Source organism: Schistosoma mansoni, chromosome W, assembly GCF_000237925.1.
Source record: "Schistosoma mansoni strain Puerto Rico chromosome W, complete genome".
In the NCBI taxonomy this organism is placed as follows: Eukaryota; Metazoa; Platyhelminthes; class Trematoda; order Strigeidida; family Schistosomatidae; genus Schistosoma; species Schistosoma mansoni.
The window spans coordinates 55944358-55966915 of record NC_031502.1 but is presented as its reverse complement, the minus strand read 5'-3'; the positions used below and the strand labels follow the sequence as shown (position 1 = coordinate 55966915).

The following is a 22558-nucleotide window of genomic DNA, read 5'->3' as shown; positions in this document are numbered from 1 at the left end:
CTTTAAGAAAAAGCATTTCCTACTTTTATTTATTCATATCTCATTATCTATTTCATTGTTTGTTTAGTATTCACCAACATTTTGGAATAATCTAATTACTATCAAATATTGGTTACATCAAAATATAACAATATGGTTAACATATTTAACATCATATCATCATGACAATAAAGAAACTCATATTGTATCTAAGTGTTTTATTAGTCAGCAACTAACTCAATTATATACAATAATTGAAAGGATACTTAATACTAATCATATTATCAGTAGTAATTCAATATTACTATTACCATCAATGTCATCATCACCGTCATCTTATAAACAACAGAGATTCAATCATGTTACCCAATCGGAATTGTATCGTACATATCGTGAATTAATTCAAATGGATTATAAAAAAGCTAATGAACAATGGATGTTATCATTACCTAATTTAAATAAATGTATAAAATTAAAATTATCTACAAATAATAGTAATCATAAAGGAGTATCTATGATTCATGATAAAAAGGTTTGTCATTCTGATTGTTTTACTTCCTTTTGAAGTTTGACTCGTTTTCATTCTAATATTTTGATTGTTAACGCTCGGTATGGGCTTATGGCAATTGTGAATCAAGAAATGATTGTGTTATTGTCTATTATGAATGGTTTTATTACGGACAGTGTGATGGTAGCTGGCACGCCTACTCTTTGCCTCGTCGTGGTAGGAGTTTTGTTTACGAAATTGAGAGGACGAAAAGCGAATGCCTGGCGCTTTAACCGGGTTGGTGGACACGGAAAGTTCACCTAGCGGAGTTGGAAAACCCTGATTCCAAACCAATGATGCACATGGGCTCCAGGATCCTGAAGGAACAAATGCGTATGAATCAATCGTTGGTCACCGGTTACCATGGGACTGCATCTCCTTACGATGCTCCATTGCCTTATAGATCAGATCTTTAGGTTAAAGGCCCCAGGTGTTGCCCCCTAAGAAAACTACCTGTTTCATTTTGGGCACCTGTGCAGTATGATAGCCCTCACACAAATCAAATGAGATTTGTGTGGCGCATATATATCTGATGCCCGTTTGTACCAATTGTTATGTGTTTAAATAAATAATAATAAATAAACGCCACACTCCAACAGTTAGTCGCTAAGACATGAAGAAGATAAACCATCGACAAATTCGATATTCAAACAATTTATAAATGATACAAGTTAGTGTGTATAGAGTAATGAGAACTTGGATTTAACGTTCAAGAATACTGTAAGCAAGTAACAACTAATCAGAAGAGAGTCACATTCATCTGAAAAATCGAATTAGATAAAAGTCATTTTTGGTTACCGTTATTAGTAAAAATTGTGTAATCATATGATTTCTTTAGCATATTTATGCCTTTGACTTTTTTCCTCAGTTTTAGATAAGTAGATAAGAAGTTGTGAAATGATTTTTGCATTTGTTATTATTAACCTTCATTAGTTATGCGAACTGACAGAGGCTAGACTTAAGTTAGAGATATATGATTGAAGAAAATTTATATTTTCCAGTTACAGGTAAATAAACGAACAACTTACTTTACTTACTTACGCCCGTTACTCCCAATGGAGCATAGGCTGTCGACCAACATTATCAAACATACTCACTGTATCCTCAACCTTCCTTTCTAGTTCTATCCAATTTTTGTTCATTCTTCTCATGTCTGTCTCTATTCCTCAGCGTAATGTGTTCTTTGGTCTTCCTCTTCTCCTTTGGCCATCAGAACTCCATGTGAGGACTTGTCTTGTGACGCAATTGGGTGATTTCTTCCTCCACTGGAGTCTGGTTTGTTGTCTCCCTTAGTAGCTTGTTGCTGATAGTGTCTGGCAAACGAACAACTTATCTACAAAAATTGTAAACTTGACGGGATAACATCGCAGAATGTTTTTAATTAGCAGAATATTCAACAATCGGATCCGAAATCTAGCAGATTGTATAAATCCATGGTTACCTTCTGAGGGAAATTTCAGATCTTTGAAATTTCTGTCAAGAAGACTGTTCTATGAATTTTTGTGACTAGTTTTAATGATCAATACTGTAATTTGGCAGACGGATGTTTCTGGACCTTTTTTAATCTTATAATTTCATATGGAATACTATCATCGTAATCATGAGCAAAAATCAGTTGGGGTTAACTCAATATTTCCTTGCAGTTCAATAAAGGTTGGAATCGAACACCAAACTCTTCATGTTTTGTAGTTAGAAACATGAGCCATTATATTCTGACGTGGTAGCTAAACATTTTTTAATTCACTTTCTATTGTTTGTTTGAATCTTCCCATTGATGTTTTTAGGACTGCAACTGGTCAGTCTCTAATTGGCATATGTGCATACTGTGCGTATTGCCTCGATATAGCCTTAATTCACTAGCATTGTAAGCAAAGATGGATAGTGACTAGCAGTGAAATCCAGTTTGACGCGCGTTTCGTCCTATTTGGGACTCGTCAGCTGGATGTACCTGCATCTCAGAGTTGATGTTCACTCTGGAACTCGAATCCAGTACCTTTCGCTTCAAACGCCATCGCGTTATCCACTCGCCCATTGAGTCCTGATTCACTTTAGAATCTTCCTAGTCCTAGGTTCTGTCATTTTTTTGGTTTCTTATTGTTTATTTCTGAAAGGAGTCTCATGTTATGTTATGACTAAACTACTGTTTCGTATTCCTGCTTACGTAAGTGTTCAATAAAAATCTCATCTTCATGTAATGATGCTTACAATATTTACTGTATACGCATTCAGTCAGTCAGCTACAACGTAGGACCAGGCACATATATGCATCGGTCCAAGTTGCCATACCTCGTTAGCACAACATGTATATGCATTTCATCAACCTGTTTGTTTTCAATGATTCCATGTATTCTTAACCGAATTATCCAAATCTCTTCTTTTTAACTCTTTATCGGTTTTGCTTTTGTTCATTTTTCAAGTCAATACTTGCTCAACTGATACAAATTTTCTGGCCAAAATCAACTAATAACAAACTAACTAGCAATGAAAATCTCTTTTCATCATTGAATGTTTCATCGAAAAAATATTTACCAAGAAAATTTTCTATTGCACAATTATGTAGTCAAGCACGTAAACAATGCGTTGAAGGTCATAATGCATGGTTAGATGCTTATAGTGAACGTAAACGTATTGTAGGTCCATTGGGAACTGTACTTTGGGCTCGTGTAGCTGAACATTTAAGTCATAACGGGTAATAAATTTGAATTTTTTATGAAAAATTATGCTCTGATTGGCTGTTTTACTTTGTTTATTGTATGGTGCAAATATTTAGGAGAGATGTTTCTTTATGTCTGTTACTCGTCAGCTTGATATGCTTGCACCAAATTTATTCTTCATTACAGCAAACTCCAAAGGGTTATCCTGGTTATCCTTTAGCTTGTTTGGAATAACATTTCAGGATTTTAAGCGATAGATATTAAGTTCAAGTGTCAGTGTGAACGTGAATATTTAGGTTGGTAGAAGTGTAATCATCAAATAAAGCAAAATATACTTTCTAAACGTCACTGCTACTCACAGTCTGAGATCAAACAATCTTGGGAATACTTGAAATATGAAGCCTTTTGTTCAAGTAATCCATAGACTAGCTGAATCTCATTTTTAAGGCATTACTCAATAGTCGATCCTTCTGACTTCCAGCTACTGAGTCTCCGGTTTGAACGCTGCTCTGTCTACTTCCGCTGTAAGCAGCTGAATAATAGAAATGCATGAATTGTTTGGTTTATGTCGTTCAATAGAAGTTATTTATATGCTAATAAATTAAAAATCAAGAGATTTAGTATTGGTCAAACAGTTTGTGGCATGTGTATACTTCATCATGATTCAAGTGGAAACTCTTGTTTAGTCTCGTTTAGAAATGTAAGGAAGATAATCATTACGACTAAATATTTGAATAGTGATTCTTTTGGTGTAACGTTTAGCTGTTGGTACATTTGTATCTAGTCATGAGAGACGTTGTTATTCATTTTTCAGTATATGGAGAGAGGCGTCCCTATGTAAGAGCTTGGAAGTTATATAAATAAAAGAGCTTACAATTCCGTAAATTTATACATATAGGATCCACTGACACTCAATACTGAAAGTAATCAATTACAATTCGTAAATAATAATAGAACTAAACATAGTCTGTTGAGTAAACCAAATCGAACTGATATTTTCTTGCCCCCAAATGCCCTGGTACGGTCGAGAGTGAGAAGAGTCCGCTCTCCCTCTTCAAATGCTCTCACATGGCCTCGTGTATATAGCCTCTTTCAGGGAAGTCATACTCACTGCCTTCTCGTGGTGAAGTGGGGTGTTGTTTACGAAATCGAGAGGAAGAAAAGCGAATGTTCAGTGCTTTACCCGGGTTGGTGGAAACGGAAAGTCCATCTAGGGGATTTGGAAAATCATAATTCCAAACCAATATTGCACATGGACTCCAGTATTCTGAGGGAACAAATGGCGTATGAACCAATTATTGGTCACTGTCTACAATGAGACTGCATCTGTTCACGATGTTCCACTGCTTTGTGGATCAGAACTTTAGTTTAAGGGCGCATATATATATTGTGCCCCTTTGTACCAATATTTATGTGTTTTAATAATGAAAAATAAAAAAACAAATGTCACTTTTCATAAAACTTTTATTATTTTTTATTTTGTTTGTTTCCGTTTACAAAGAGGATTATTTTATCATTCGGAATCTACTCCATTCGGTTGGTGTGTTGATCCTGTGGAAGGTTCATTACGTCAACATTGTCGATTTTATTATACACATTTACCAATGGCTGAACGTTTAATAAACACAACTTCACGTTCAAATCTATGTAAGAAAAGATTGTATTTAATTATATATATTTTTCTGTTTATGTTTAACCCTCAACAATAAGTACCATGCCTTTCATGATCTACTCAATGGAGAGGGGGCTACTATGTAGAGCAACTGGAAAGGGATAAAAGAGGCAATCACTTCAACATATCAGAAGGTTCTGGGCCACAAGAAGCATTATCACAAGGAATGAATCACTGTTGATACGCTGGATAAGATTGAAGAAAGAAGGAAAAAGAAGGCAGCAATCAATACCAGCCGAACAAGAGCAGAAAAAACCAAGGCACAACCCGAATATACAGAAGTAAACAAGCAAGTGAAGTGAAGCATCAGAACCGACAAACGTAAATATGTGGAAGATTTAGCAATGACAGCGGAAAAGGCTGCAAGAGAAGGAAACATGAGACAATTGAATGATACAACAAAGAAACTGATCTGATGCAGATGTGATGGTGCGGATCGGCAAAGCAAGCGTAGCATATTTACAACTGAAGAACATCTGGGACTCAAAACAATTATCAACCAACACCAAGATCAGAATTTTCAATACAAATGTCAAGAAAGTTCTACTGTATGGGGCGGAGACGTAGAGAACTACGAAAGCCATCATCCAGAAGATACAAGTGTTTATTAACAGTTGTCTACATAAAATGCTTCGAATCCGCTGGCCAGACATTATCAGCAACATGTTGCTGTGGGAGAGAACAAACCAGATTTCAGTGGAGGAAGAAGCGCTAGAAGTGGATAGGACACACATTGAGGAAATCACCCAACTGTGTCACAAAACAAGCCCTCACTAACGATCCTGAAGGCCAAAGGAGAAGAGGAAGACCAAAGAACACATTACGCCGAGAAATCGAGATAGACATGAGAAGAATGAACAAAAATTGGATAGAACTAGAAAGGAAGGCCCAGGACAGAGTGAATTGGAGAATGGTGGTCGTCGGTCTATGCTCCATTGGGAGTAACAGGTGTAAGTATTACTCGTAACATTGTCGAATAGATTGATGAAAAGTTTAATAACACTGTTGATTTATAAAGGACAGGACATCAATAAAAGATAATTGACTTACATTTGTGTCTGATTTTTCAAGAGTACATATTGACAACTTCACTCTTAACCGCTGCAACTATCTCCACAGTCCGAAATCAAACAATTTTGAGAATACTTGAAATATGAAGCCTTTTCTTCAAGTAATCCATAAACCAGCTGAATCTGATTTTGAAGACATTACTCCTTCTGACTTCCAGCTCCTAAGTGTCTGGTTTGAACCCACATTAACAACTTCACTGTTAATCGCTTCAGCTATCTTCATATATAACAGTAAAATTCTATTACCACTGAAACATATTGGGAATATATTTCAGTCGTGATTACTGAGTAACTGATTCTACAAGAATATCATGGAATCTCTCCCAGATTTATTTTAAATAATAAATGTACTACTCAATTCGACCTAATGAACTGAATTCAATATTGTATTAAAATTATTTCTATTCTCTTTATTTTACAGTCCTAGAACTAAAACATTTTAATGTGAACCTTTATGGTGTTTATTTTGAACAAGTATTTACTGTATATCATCCCTTTGATATTCAAGTCTACATCACCTATCTCCACAGTCGATGATGCTTTCACCTGATCTCCTGTAAAATCAGATATTTGCAAACGATTTATCCATGAATGGTAGTGATCAATGTCATTTTCATCAAAACATGTAGTGTTGATTGAATTCTTTCAGTCTAGTTGCAGAATCTTGGTATAATCCTTTCATTGGTATGTAAATTATACTAATAGGTCACACCACAACTTAATCAACAATGCTGATCAAATTCTGTTAATAAACTAGTCTGAATGACTCGATATTATGTACACCCTATTTTGATGTAAGATAGTTAGAGGTAGTCATCAGAAAACCCTATGTTTAGGTTTTATGGTGTTGACAGTAGCACTAGAAGTGTCTGCAGTTTTGTTAGTATTGGCCCTTCCTATGTTATGGAAACCAATTTCAGCCGGTGCACAATTTGAATACCTCAGTGGTAAAATCTCACAATGTGAAACTGGATAACTTGGGTTAGAATTCTACAACAACCATCAGTCGTTTCAAGATTTCAATTACACCTTAGTGGTTAATGTTAAGTAGCACATTATTTATTACCCATTGCCCACTCTGAACTAGTATTCAACTTTAAGCCACCATTCCAATATTGTTCCTATTTGTAAAGAAAAGTATCGTTCTATCAATATTATTGACTATATTTTTTTTAAATTTTACAGTATCCGCACGTCAATCACATCCACTTGCCTCGTTAATTGGTTTACCATCAATCATGAATCATTCTCCACCTGTAATTGGTTCAGCTTGTACATGGCATGATTTACCATTATGTTTACCATTATCATCTATTCCATTAATACAATTAGCATCAGCTAGCCGATATCATATTCAAGCTGTATGGGCATGTCGTTTAGTTGGTATTCTACATATTCCACCAATTGAAGGTGATTTAATACTTGGTCAATCATGGTTAAGATTTCAACCTGATCCATTATTAAATAGAAATTTATTGATGAATGATGATTGTAATGATAATGACAGTAAAAAAGTGCAATTTATTGAGACTGTAAGTCGATTATTCGTTTTTATTTCGGTTTCATCGATATTATTTTGAAGTTTTGTTATTTCCTGGAACTTAAAAATGGTTACCAAAAATCCACAACGCAGTGGAGCATCATGGGTAGGTACAATCCAATGGTAGCCGGTGACCAATGATTGATTCATTCGTCATTTGTTCCCTCAGGACACTGGAACCCATGTGCACAATTGGTTTGGAATGAGGGTTTTCTAACTCTTCTAGGTGACATATAATTCCCATTTAAACATTAAAATTAAAAAACACGAATTTCAGCGAAGGGATCTCTTTTCAACGAATTTATTATCAAGCTGTACAATCGTATATATATATGAAAATGTTTTGTTAAAGTACTAATTCCGTGAGGAAATGTGAACACTAATAACCAATTTCGATAATGTAATAAGAAGACGAAGATTGGCCAAGATTATAATACTGGATTACGTAATACGAATAATAACAATAGATTTAGTGAATAAAATGTTTTGGTTACAATAATTAAAGGTCATTAAAGGTCATAGAGGTGTAAAATAAATAAGGCGATATGATGAGTATTCATGAATAAAATAATGAGAATATAAGACATAAGTAAAGGGGAATAGAGTAATAATAATAATAATAGAATGATAATAATAATAATATTAAGGCCATGGTAACGATAATGATAAAACGTACTTCTTTTGTACGCATAGTTCTGGTTTGAGTTCGTGGATGGTAAGAGCTTCGGCTATTTTTAAGAGTTTGATACGAAGAAATCTTGGTAGATTTGAACGAATCATATAAACAACCTTAAAATCAGACTGTAGATTCGTCGAATGATTACAGTCGATTAAGTGTTCAAGTATAGAACTTCTAACTGCTTTCCTTTCACCATTGTAGAACCAAACTGGTATATGTTCTCGTATCCGAGTTGAAAGCGAGCGTTGGCCACGGCCGATGTACCTTGCTCCACAAGAACAGGTGAACTGGTAGATGCACATAGAGGCGACCAAACGCGGGAGCTTATCTTTTATGGACACAGAGAATAAGTTCTTACTAGTGAAGGTTATTCGTAGTTTAGCAGCGTTAAATGTCCTTTTAATCGTTGTTGTTAAACGATTTTTAATTATGTCTGATGTCCGATCACCTTTAAATTCCAGACTTATATAAAGGCTTTTCTTTGGGACTGAATAACTAGGATTCCTATCGACGCTACTTCTATTCATATTCTTCTCTATGAATCGGTCTGGGTAGCCATTTTTCATCAAAGTTTTCTTGAGGAACTCGAGTTCTTCGTTAATGCATTCAGTACTACATATCCGATGTATACGATAGCATAAAGAATGAATCAAATTTCTCTTTCTATTTAACGGAACCCAGCTATAGAAGTTGGTTAGTTGGCCGTTCCATGTTTGCTTTCTAAAGATAGATCTTTTCAAAGAACCATTAGTTCTTCTCAATAGATGTACATCAAGAAAAGGGATTGATTGGTCTTTCTCTCTTTCTAATGTAAAGTCTATGGAAGGGTGGCATGAGTTAAAGGAGTGTAAGATATCGTCCAAATCAATATTATCGTCACAAACGACAAATGTGTCTTCTATGTATCTTACGTATAGTTGGAATCGATTTATCATTGAACTGAGTTGATTGTTTTCTAGTTTTGCCATGAAGCAGTCTGCTAGAATTGGACCTAATGGAGATCCCATTGCAATCCCACCTCTTTGTCGATATATTTCATTGTTGAAACTAAACTGGACATTAAAGGTACAACGTAACAATAATTCTTTTAAGTGTTCAGTTGGAATACCTAGATCTATGTTGTTAGAGTCAATATACTCATAAATATAACAAATCGTTTCCGTTAATGGTACACTAGTGAATAAAGAATTAACGTCAAGCGAGAACATGTGTTTTCCGGAAGTATGAACATCCTTAATACGATCAATAAATTGAAAAGTATCATGAATAGAATATTTAGATACTTGCCTTCTAACTGGTTCCAATTTTTCAGCTAACCACTGGGCTATTCGGTGGTATGGTGAGCTTGACATATCCAAAATGGGTCGTAATGGTAAACCAGCTTTATGTACTTTAGGTAGTCCGTATAAGCGTGGGATGATTGAACCCATTGGGCGTATGTGATCGTATAAATCCTGGGTTATTATCCCCTTATTTTTAAGATTTTTAACAATATCCGTTAGTTGTTTTTCAATCTGCAGTGTTTTGTCACGTTCTCCTTTAGGTTTGGAGAATTTAGTGGCATCCTCTAGGATTAACCTCATTTTATACAAATATTCTTGACGGTCAAGTAATACTACACCGGCTCCTTTGTCGGGTTTACTTAAGATTAAATCATTATTTCTTCTAGGTGAACTTCCCGTGTCCATCAACCCGGTTAAAGCCCTGGACATTCTCTTTTCGTCCTCTCAATTTCGTAAACAACCGTAATGCCGTGAGAAGGCAGTGAGTAGGACTTCCCTGGAAGAGGCTGTATACGTGTGGTCATGTGAGAGCATTTGGAGAGGGAGAGCGTACTCTCCCCGCTCTCAGCCGTGCCAGGGCATGAGGGGGACTTCAGTAATTGTAACAACTACTTGTGTTACAAACAAAAAAGAATAAATCTTTAATTGTATATATACAAATCCATCAGTCGAATCACGTTTTATTTCCTTATTCAGGAATCATTATATCCTTATCAAAGTCTTTCTAATCGATTATGGTTTGCATGGTCTTTCAAATCAATTCATCATATTGAAGCACGTCGATATTCACTACGTGATATTGCGGTAGAAATATTTCCTGATGAAACGGATGTAAATGCACCGATGCTTTTTGCTATGTATTCTTCTAAAGTAAGTTCATTAAACTAAGTAAATCAACTTTTAACTGATAAAGTTGTGTGTTCGAACTCCACATCTATTTTTCGGGTTTAAACTATTAGTTATCATCATTAACAAGAGTTGCTAAAAAATAAATTCATAAGACTCTACTGGGTAAGTGAGTTATATGGTTTCTATTAATATCATCTCTATTGTCACTATTAGTTCACTCTATAACATTAGTATTTGTGTCAGATACATACATTTATGAATATATCAACTAATTTTTTTTCATAGTTGAAAGCGTGAGTCAATGGAAGCTAGACTACCATAGAAAACCTGGAAGCACTGGACGACCCTCTCGTCCTATTATGGGACTCCTCAGCAGTGCGATCCACTCACTGAAGACAATTGGTGAACGGTTGCACAACTTCGTGGATCAGTTGAAGTTAGACATTAACACCGTTGGATGCCGGCTCAATGGTCCATTGGTTAAGTGATCTGGTGCGAGACTGATAGGTCCTGGAATCGAATCTCGTGCGGCGGGATCGTGGATGCACACTGGACGAAATGGTCGTCCAGTGCTTCCAGGTTTTCCATGGTGGTGTAGCTTCAATTGACTCACGCTTTCAACTATGAAAATACTAAATCTCCACAAAACCCTTCTGATAATGCCTTTTGTTTTGGATTGTCCGACTTTGCTTTAAAAGCGTAATCATGACTAGTTTCCATATTAGTCAAAATCATATGAATTTCCTTAGACAAATGGTACACCTTTCTATTGATACATCTAAACCGTATTTCTAGACGGTTCCGATTATCGCAACCTCTTCTACACGTCAACTTGAACAAAAGAGAGAAGGCACAAATTGAGAGTAAACGTTTTACTCTAGGATTAGTTTATGTTCAGAAAAGAAACTAGGGTATCCATAGAGTTATACACGACCTTGTGCTCCTGGAAATTTCTGGATCCATAATAAACATCAGTATGGGTAAATATTCATTCAAAAGCGCGAGACTTAGTCCTGCACTTTGTAGATTTTTTCTGCAAAGCTTCCATTCAACGCGTACTGGATAAAATATTTCCTAACATTTTTGAGCTTGTAGAGAATTTGACGATGGCTATTTTTGTCCCCTTCCAACAATAAGCGTGCGTTGTCTCCCTAACTAATTATAACGGTAGTCATGTGTTTATTGTGTTATCTGGTTTATATCTTTGCAACTTTGCTTGCAAAACATGTAATAAAGTTATAAGCAAAGATGGATAGTGGCTAGCAGTGGAATCCAGGACGCGCGTTTCGTCCTATTTGGGAGTCGTCAGCTAGATGTACCTGCATCTTAGAGTTGATATTCACTGTGGGACTCGAACCCAGTACATTCGCTTCAAACGCCATCGCGTTATCCACTCAGCTACTGAGTCCTGATAGCCACTTGCTTGTGCAATGAGGTGTAGTTTAAATTCATTTGTTCATTTGTTCATATAGATAACCTGGAATGAAGTTTGAATTCACTTAGTATTGTTTGTTTGAATCTTCCCATTGATGTTTAGGACTGCAACTGGTCAGTCTCTAATTGGCATATGTGCATACTGTGCGTATTGCCTCGATATAGCCTTAATTCACTAGCATTATAAGCAAAGATGGATAGTGGTTAGTATTGCAATTCAGGATGTGCACCACTTCACCCTATATGGTATTCGTCAGCTGGATATGTCTGCAATATGCACAGTATACACATATGCCAAAAAGAGACTGACCAGTTGCAGTCCTAATCATCAATGGGGAGATTCGAACAAACAGCACTAAGTGAATGTAACAAAGTTTTTTCGCAATAAATTGGTAAGAAACTTAGGAAAAGTGATTATATGCATGCAGATGAATTCTTTCTACTGGAAAAAAAATCATCTTTTCTGTCTAACAAAAGCTCCTCCTCTTCTCCAATGATTTCATTTACCAAATATGTACTAGTAATCTCTCTTGTAGTTTTGTTTTTCAATACACTAATCGATGATATCAAGCGTATCATCGATGTGAATGTGCACATTGCTTTAGATTCGTACCTATTCATCATTATAAGAGTAACCTAGATATAATTTGTACTATCCAAATGGATGATATTTCTTTTCTCAACTTTTCACTCATTCCATACTTTATTATATTGGACTTCACAATGTAGTCTGGAGTATTACTTACTGTTGATTTTTCTCTTCAAATATTATACTTCAGAGGGGATTTTGTGGAGAATTTAGTATTTTCACAGTTGAAATCATGAGTCAATTGAAGCTAGACCACTATCGAAAACCTGGAAGCACTGGACGGCCGTTTCGTCCTACCATGGGACTCCTCAGCAGTGCGCATCCACGATCCCGCACTCGCGAGATTCGAACCCAGGACCTACTAGTCTCACAGTTGAAATCATGAGTCAATTGAAGCTAGACCACCATTGAAAACCTGGAAGCACTGGACTGACTTGTTCTATGATCAGTTTAAAATATATATTATCTGAATTACCATACTATTTTCTTTAATTCAGTAGTAATATCATCAGTACAATTATTTTTAATAGTTTTTATTATAATTCTGATTTCTATGTTTTGTGATGGTGGGGAAGATTTGTAGCTCAGGTGGATGATTTTGGTTGAGTTTTGTTCTCTAAGTTGGATGCATCGTATGCAAACCAAAGCGCAAAATGACAAAAGAAGAAAAAGCGAACATCACTGCAAAAAAACTCTGCATCGGAGAAAGCAGACGAACCCTTCATCTTCGCCTACACGAACATCAAGTAGTGGTCAAACGCCATGACATATCCTCGCTCCTATCAATGCATGTGGACAAATATTCGACTGGGAAAATGTTGAAATCTTGGATAGAGGGGATACCAAAAAAGCCAGAGTATTTTTCAAATTCTTGGGACTCAGATCAGTCAGTAATCAACAAACACATCGAAGTCAATTCAATTTATCAACCAATCAGAAAAATTATGAACAAATATAGAATCAAGAATCAAATCAACAGGAGATACAATCGAAATAAAGATGTGAACAATGATAGGCTAATTGTTAACAATAACCCATCAACATCGAAATCTACAGGACAAGCTGTGAGCTGTGGAGAAATTCGATCACTTTACTTCTACCTGAAATTAATGCTGATGACGTCTTTCAAAAGAACGATGAAAAGCTCCACGACCAAACCATCCAACTCAGAGAACAAAACTCTAACAAAATCTATATTTTGTCCTTACTTACTTACTTAGGCCTATTACTCCCTATGGAGCATAGGCCGCCGACCAGCATTCTCCAACTCACTCTGTCCTGGGCCTTCCTTTCTAGTTCTATCCAGTTTTTTATTCATTCTTCTCATGTCTGTCTCTATTTCTCGGCGTAATGTGTTCTTTGACCTTCCTCTTTTCGTTTGGCCTTCAGGATCCCAAGTGAGGGCTTGTCTTGTGACTCAGTTCGGTGATATTTTGTCCTAGTTTTTTGCAAATTACATATTTTGTTACATTTATATTATAATAATATTCCTTTCTTACGTTTATTTCGCTTAAATCACAGGACAGAGATAATTTTATCGAAACTATCACTCCTTTAATTGGTCATCGTTCTTGTTATTGTATTCATCGCTTTCATAATCCATTATTAGTGAATATGAATGAACAATCTGAAAGATCTAGTCCTCTTCCATCGAATCTTCAACATCATCACCATTCTACTTTTACACAGTTAAAAAAATGTAAATTACAAAGTGTACAACAAGCATGGCTAAATGGTGAATTATCAAATTTTGATTATTTAATGAAATTAAACACAGCTGCTGGTCGCAGTTATAATGATTTAATGCAGTATCCTATATTTCCATGGATTATACGTGTATGTCTATTTGCTTTTGCTTTTTAATAATATAGTGAAATGTAAGTAAAGATGAATAGTGGCTGGCAGTGGAATCCAGGACTCGCGTTTCGTCCTATTTGGGACTCGTCAGCTAGATGTACCTGCATCTCAGAGTTGATGTTCACTGTGGGACTCGAACCCAGTACCATTCGCTTCAAACTCCATCGCGTTATCCACTCAGCTACTGAGTCCTGATAGCCACTTGCTTGTGCAATGGGCGAAGTTTAAATTCACTTAGTATTGTTTGTTTGGATCTTCCCATCGATATGTTTGGACTGCAACTAGTCAGTCTCTAATTGGCATATGTTCATACTGTGCCTTAATTCACAAGCATTGTAAGCGAAAATGGAAGATTCAAATAAACAATACTAAGTGAATATAGTGAAATGTTTTCCTCTCTGTTTATTTTTTCTTTAAATTCTGTATTTTGAGATGGTGGAGAAGATTTGTAGCTCAGGTGGATGATTAAGGTTGAGTCTCGTTCCCTGAGCTGGATGGTTTGTTCGTGTACTTTCATCGTTCTTCTGAACGACATCATCCGCACAAACCACCTGAAGTTTTTGCTCATGATATCGTTCAGAAGAACGATGTAAACTCCACAACCAAACCACCATGCTCAGAGAATGTAAAGGCATTGTTGTATGTGAGGCGTTGGAAAATGGTTGAGGATTGATTTAATTTAGAAATCTAAACCTTCGGACAAAGGTTCAACAGTCCGAATTCTAAGTGCCTGCTAAAAGACCTAAATATCATGAGTTTAAACCTTATTGGGTTCGTAAATCCCCACTGATGAAGAGCTGGGTATTGGAACGAGACAGTTCCTCAGTCTTTCTAAGTTTTCACTGGTTGCTTGACTAAAGCCGGTTCTTGATGTTTACTATTCTTATTAATTTTATGAGTTAAGTTTGCTTTGCTATTCTTCTTTCTCCATAATCCCTAACTAAAATATTTGTTGACTATTTAAGGAATTCTATCGACATATTTACTGTTTTTTCTTTGTTTTTGTTAAAGGATTATGAAAGTCTTGTGTTAGACTTAACCCAACCGACTACATTTCGACGGTTAGATCGTCCAATAGCTGTACAAGAAGACGATAGAGCTGAAGCTGTAGCAGCACGATTTAATGAAGCTGAATTACTATCCAAAACAATGTGTACATCACATCCAGAAGGATTAGGAAAAAAATCAAAAACGTTTACTTTATCGAATTTAAGTAGTGCTTGTCCACCATATCATTATCCAGCGCATTGTTCAAATGAAGCAATTGTGTTGCATTTTCTTGTTCGTCTACCCCCATACACTTTCCGTCATTTACGTTTTCAAGGTGAACTATTCAAGGGTATTTTTTTAAAGCTTATTTCCCTTAACAGTTTGGATTTTTACCGTTATCCAGTATTTGTATGTTCATGAGTAGCTTAGCTCTGTTAAGAATTAGGAAACAGCAATCCCCTCACAATGGCCACATATGTTTTGAGCGTCCTTAAAGGTTGGTTTATATTACTTAGATCGCGAACCTGTCTAGGGTAGACAACTGTTAAAAACCTAGGAAGGCTCTCTTCCTCTTAGTGTGGGATCCCTCATCAGTGCACATCCACGACTTCGCATCCGGAATTCGAACGCAGGGCCTTCAATCTCCCGTCTAAAAGCTAGACCTCTAGCCCAAGGTCCGATGGGGAGCAACAGTCTAACTTCAGTCAATGTACGATATGTCTTTAATTCTTTGGCATATCAATGGATCGAAAGATCCATTGAAGAAAAGCCGTAGAATGACGTACGAACAGAGTAAAATGAATTAATCGTCGAAATGAATTTTCATTAATTCTGTGTTCATGAACATCAATTCTCTCAAAATCGACTTTTTGTCTTTCTGATAGGTTCTAGCTGTCGTACAACCTTATTTATGAACTTTTCACTATTTCTCCCTTCTATCACTTTATATTAAATAGTACATCTTAATTTTGGATTTTGGAAATCTAGGAGAGTAAGATTCCAACTTACTTGATAGAATCTAGTCAGTACTTAGCAGTAAACTAACATGAAATTAGTTAGTATTCAGTTATGAATCATTGAAAATATATTAGTCCTACAGGAGATTAATGATTGCTCGAATAGATTATGCATGACGTCTCCATCCACTGAACATCTCAAAATCGTACACTAGACGTTAAACCAATGAGATTACTGTCTACATCACAATGTGATCGATTGTATTCGATTAACACTAAAAGGTCTGATAGCATAAGTTACTGATATACGATTAATTAAGAGATTTCTTTAGATTTAAATCTCAAACCTGTGATACTTTTCGATCAATAACTTTTAACGGCACTACTAATGGCTGGAAAATGTGCATCAATAGCTTCCTAATGTCACCTATCTTGTTTGACCATTAAGAATATAAAAACAAGCACTGTGTATTACATTACTTGTATACCTACTTAACTGATAATGATACAGACATATCAATAATCAAATGCAATCGACCAAATAATTGGATTCACAATTTGAATACACAACATCATTAATTCAACTCCGCCTGTAGCTCCTCCGGGGGCTACTGACGGTCCCAAGCCCGAATAAAGGAGGAGGGCCTGGCATGGGGTTAGCGACCCCATCCTGTAGAAAACTAAGCTAAGAAAAGTTAACTGATTTCTTTCAATTTGTATTTGTACTGATTGGTAACTACATTGTAAATAATATCGTATTTTTCTGGTTCTTAGTGCTGCTCTAATTTTATCGATCTAGTTACAATGTACTCACTAAAATAAATGACCTTATATCTTGTGTACTACATTTTGATATGACTTAATGATTGAATATGAAGCTGAGTGATAAAAATGAATGAATTCCTTCAAGATTGTAAATACTCATTGTTAATGACCTACTTACCAATATAAGATATAATTTCGGAACTGTCTATTCATTAATTTTAACTTTCAATGTTGTTTTTTTCAGATCATGAACATTAGAAGGAGGTTTTGTGGAGATTTTAGTAATTTTATAAAGTTGAAATCATGAGTCAATCGGAGCTAGACTAGTATGAAAAACCTGGAAGCAGTGGACGGCCGTTTCGTCCTATTGTAGGACTCCTCAGCAGTGCGCATCCACGATCCCGCCTCTCGAGATCGTTGCCCAATTTCATGGATTAGTTAAAGCTAGACATCAACACCGTTGGATGCCGGCTTAGTCGTCTAATGGTTAAGCTCTCACGCGCGAGACTGATAGGTCCTGGGTTCGAATCTCGCGAGGCGGCCGTTCAGTGCTTCCAGGATTTCCATGGTGGTCTTAGCTTCAATTGACTCATGATTTCAACTATCTTAAATCATGAATATATAAGTAACGTAATATTTCAGTTCATATATGTGTATTTTGCATTTTCTAGATAATAATTTCGATGTACCCGATCGTTTATTTCATTCAATTGCAACAACATGGCGTTTAGCCACTACTTCTGTTTCATGTGTTAAAGAATTAGTACCAGAATTTTATTTTCAACCAGAAATGTTTATTAATCGAAGTGGATTAAAGTTAGGCTATCGACAACCAGGTGATAGTGTAGATAATGTTGAATTACCACCGTAAGTCATGAGGTTCTTTTCCCTTTTCTCACTAACCACATCATTTGTATTTAACTATTTTATTTTTCATCCTTAAAAATAATTTCAAACATTTAGGATATGAGTGTTATATTTGATTGTTTATGCTAAGGAAGGTGAACATTGTTTCACTATTGTTGATGCCCCCGAATGCCTTGGTACGGCCCAGAGTGGGGAGAGTCAGCTCTCCCTCTCCAAATGCTCTCACATGGACACGTGTATATAGCTCCTGCCAGGGAAATCCTACTCAATGCCTTCTCGTGGCGTAGGTGTTGTTTACGAAATTGAGAGGACAAAAAGCGAATTTCCAGAGCTTTAACCATGTTGGTGGACTGTTATATGTGAAGCGTTACGAATTCACTAGTAGCGAACGGAACAAAGACTTGTGACCAGAGACCGATAAGCTAGCTATTCTGACGCGACCCAGACCCAGCTAACTAGAGTAGGAAGTCCAAGTTGGAAGCGGGGAAGTTATATTCCGTAGCAGCCAGAAGCACAGCAATCATAAAGGGAAAACGTCAAGCGTATTTATACAGCATAAAATCGTTCTTGGGCATCATTAATAAATAACACACACAAAGAAACAATGGACCAATAGCGTTTAAGATAGTTTACAAGTGGGAAATATGACGTGAAGGTAAAAGGAGCGCTTTTGGCTCGAAAACAGCTAAATTCAAATTTTCAAAATAAAATTACAAAATTAAGCCACTTATCAAGTAAGTCCTGGGGATTTGACATCCCCAACACCTCCCCTTTTTAGTAACGAACGTTCTTGGGGTCCACTTGCATTCTGACTGTCTGTCGCCGTTGGCGCAGTGACCATCTTCGGGACCGTAGATCGACCTTTTATGTTTCTTCTTGTGTAGGGGCGACTGGCAGATTGAACGTATCCAACAATATGTCCAGCGGGATCTTTCTTTCGGTCGTTGGGCGCGCTGGGGCTGAACGCTTGCGTAGTTGGTTTCGATGCCTCGTCCACCTATGTGCTCCCACCTCGACCTCGTACATGACTCTACCTACCCTTCTAACCACACGTGCTTCGATCCAAGGATCATGAGTTGCTCTGTAGTCTCGAGCGAATACTGTGCATCCAACGTTGTACATGGGTAGCTTCCGGGACGTGGTTTGTGCCAGTGGTGGTGTGGTTTTCGGTAGCATCAAGTTGTGGATAGTCCTCAACCTTCTTCCCATGAGGATCTCTGCGGGGGACTTCTGCTCCGGTAGTGTGTCGTTAGGGGTAGTTCTGTAGGCGAATAGAAAATTCTGCAGTGTTTCCACTGGCGTCCCCTCCCCTTTTGACTTAATCAGAGCCCTCTTGAACGTATCCACGAACCTTTCCGGTTGCCCATTCGATTGTGGGTGATAAGGTGGGGCGCGAAGATGCCTGATGGATAGGCGTTTGCAGAACTCTTGGAACTGTGTCGAGGTGAACTGCGAACCATTGTCGGATACAATAACTTCCGGTAATCCGTTCCGTGCGAACAACTCAGTCAAATGTTTCAGCGTCTGGGTGGTCGTTGGTGGCGTGACGGGTACAATCTCCGGTCATTTTGAGAAGGCGTCAACCACGACAAGATAATTGGTTCCGTTGACTGGACCGGCAAAGTCGACATGTATCCTAGACCAGGAATACTCAGGCTGTGGCCATGGAACCGGCGGCACCTTCGCATTGGACTCTGCTGCTTGCTGACACTGAACGCATTTGTTTACTAGATCCGTGATATGCTGGTCCATGTGGGGCCAGTAAGCATAGCTTCTGGCGATAGATTTCATACGCTTTATCCCGGGATGACCAATGTGAAATTGTTTCATCACTTTTGTGCGAAGAGACTCTGGTACAACCACTCTTTCACCAAACAGCACTCAGTCGTTTACAATACATAGTGAATCTCGCCGGTGATACAGCTGTTTCATGTCTCCATCGAAATTGACAGACGACCACCCATTGGTGATATAGCTCATTGCCCTCTTGATGACGGGGTCATTCCTTGATGCGTTTTGTATGTCTGACGCGGACACTGGCAATGCCCGTATTGCAGTTGTCAGATAACATTCTGCGTGATCTTCCACTGACAGAGATGCGATTACCATATTTTCCTCAGTCGCTGAATGATCATTAATGAGTCGTGATAAGACATCTGCTTGACCAAATTGTTGGGTGCGTCGGTATTGGATTTTGAAATCGTAACCCAAGAGTACCAAGGCTCATCGCTGAAGACGATTTGCCGAGTGGGCTGGTATGAGAGACTTCGACCCGAAAATTACGAGAAGAGGCTTGTGATCCGTAAGAAGTGTGAACCTCCGACCGTACAAGAATTTGTGGAACCGGAGCACAGCAAACACCAGTGCGAGAGCCTCCTTCTCTATCTAGCTATACTTCTTTCTGCTGGGGTTAATGTTCGCGATGCATGCATGATGGCTTTCTCTGTCGCGTCGGGGAACTGGTGTGAAATGACAACACCGAGCCCAAAGGCTGAAGCTTCTGCGGCCACGATGATTGGCAAGGACGGGTTGTAGTGTGTTAATAGTAGTTCTGAGCTAATAATTGTCTTCAGCTTACAAAAGACGTTTTCACACTCCTTTGTCCAGTTCCAGCTGGTATCCTTATTCAGAAGATAATTCAGTGGGGCGCGTATGTCATGCATCGATGGAACGAAGGCTGAGTAATAACTAACCAATCCCAGGAATGATCGTAGAGCAGAGATATTGGTAGGAGTGGGCATGGTTTTTATAGCTCGGATGTTCTCGGGATCTGGTCTGCGACCTGCAGCATCGAAGATGAAACCCAAATACTTCACGGACTTCAAGAAAAGCTGGCATTTTTCCGGGCGTAGCCGGAACCCGTTGTCGCTGACACGTTGTAGTACGGCTGTTGTGCGTTCTCGTAGCCGTTCTGACGTTGTGGCAACAATGAGGATTTCATCCAGATAAGTTGCGACCCCCGGGATACCCGATAGAATGGTATCCATTAGCTGCTTGAAAATAGATGGGGCGGTCTTAACTCCAAACGGCAGTCGATTATACTGGAACAGGCCACGATGTGTATTAATGGTGAGTAGCTCTCTCGGTTCTTCAGCCACTTCTACTTGTAGATAGGCATCAGCAAGATCCAGCTTCGCAAAGAACTTTCCACCATTCAGCATAGTGAACAAATCTGCCGGGACTGGCAGCGGGTAGTGATGCTGTTCTAGGGCTGCGTTGAGACCTGTGGAAAAATCTGCACGTATTCGGATCGTACCATTAGCCTTCTTGATAGCAATAATGGGTGCTGCCCATGCGGGATAAGAGACAGGAGTAATAACTCCTTGACGTTGAAGGCGATTAAGTTATTCCTCAACTTTCGATAATGCAGCGTATGGTCTCTTTGGAAGAAAAACAGGTTTAACCCCAGGTTTCAATCGAAGTGTTGCTTTCATGGCTGAGCACCGACCCAAAACAGGCTGGAAAACGGTCGAAAACTTCGTCATTAGTTCCTTTGAATATGCTTCCGGGTCATGGGGTTGCTTTACTAGATGATACACGGTGTTTAACGGGACGTCCGCTAAATGCAGCTGGTCAAACCAATCTAAGCCAAGTAAATTAAGATCAACTGGTTCTATGTAACATACCCCAGTGAACGTCGAATCGCGAAAAGACACTTTACAATGTAGTTGACCCAACAAACGTAAGTAATTACCGCATGCCGTACGAGGTTTTTGTGTTGTTGTCGCCATAAGTGGTCTGCCCATTTTAATCCAAGATTTTTGTGAGAGAATCGTCACGTCTGATGCTGTGTCTATTTGCAATCTAAATGGATGCCCATTAATATTAATGGTAATAAGTTTTCTCTCACCTGGGGTTGAGTTCTGACAGGTTGCTACAAGACTCAACGAATTTGTGCACGGCCTGGGAGCAGACTTTCTAGTATTTCTGGGGCGATTCGGCTTCTTATATTGGCAAAATCCATCTTTGTGACCCACAGCTTTACACTTCCTGCAGCGATGTTGTTTATACGGGCAGCTTCGAACATAATGCCATGCACCACAGTGCCAGCATGGAGCAGAAGGATTCGTCTTTGCTTGTTGGACTGAGTTAGAGTGAGATGAACTAGATATAGCTGGGGCGGATTTAACAGGTTTTGTTGGTTGTTGGACTACATGTACTTCAGGGCGATCAGAAACACCACGTTGAACCATAGTAGTGTCATGCTGCAGATTAATTAGACGTTGATATTCGTTAGCAATATCATTAAGAGTCAGCTTAGGGTCTTGATCCAATCGACTGAGCAACCGTGTTCTAATGTCACTGAACTTTTGCGATTGGAGGCTGCAGATGAGGATGAGGGCTTTGAACTGATCTTCAGTTAGCGAATTCAACTGAAAGCGTTCGCATTCGCGGTTGACAATGCCCACATGCGTCAGAAAATCGGTGTTTTCGTTCATAGTCAGCTTCAAACATCGGTAGTGTGTGTTGAACAGTGAGGAATGATCTCCGAACTGTTGGCTCAATGACTGGACAGTGTCCGAGAATGAGTGATCGCGTGGGTTTACAGGCAGAATCAGGTTACAATATTTATCAAGTTCACTAGGACCTAGCTTTCGAAGCAGCAAACGGACTTTCCAACCATCATCTTCATTGGCAAGATCAAATCTGAATAAATCTTCATAACGCCGAAACCACATATCAAACGTAACATTAAATTCAGGATCGTAATGAAACTCAGAAATGCTGCTGGCAATACCATCAACTGAAGGTGCAGTAGTGGTAGAATTATAACTGCTTGGTTGGCTATTGGTCGTAATTTTTGATTCTGTTAGCATGAAGATGAAT

General features: G+C 38.1%; 1 protein-coding gene across 1 annotated transcript in view; it reads left to right on the top strand.

Annotated features, from left to right (window-relative positions):
• Smp_162930 (beige/beach protein-related) overlaps positions 1-22558 on the top strand; it is a gene marked incomplete at both ends in the record, with an annotated part of 105860 nt that overhangs the window by 58129 nt on the left and 25173 nt on the right. The window contains 7 exons of the mRNA XM_018790235.1: positions 2945-3215; positions 4682-4740; positions 7108-7454; positions 10121-10294; positions 13818-14132; positions 15165-15492; positions 17536-17731. Coding sequence (XP_018655598.1) covers positions 2945-3215; positions 4682-4740; positions 7108-7454; positions 10121-10294; positions 13818-14132; positions 15165-15492; positions 17536-17731 — 1690 coding nt within the window. The remainder of the gene's footprint in view (positions 1-2944; positions 3216-4681; positions 4741-7107; positions 7455-10120; positions 10295-13817; positions 14133-15164; positions 15493-17535; positions 17732-22558) is intronic.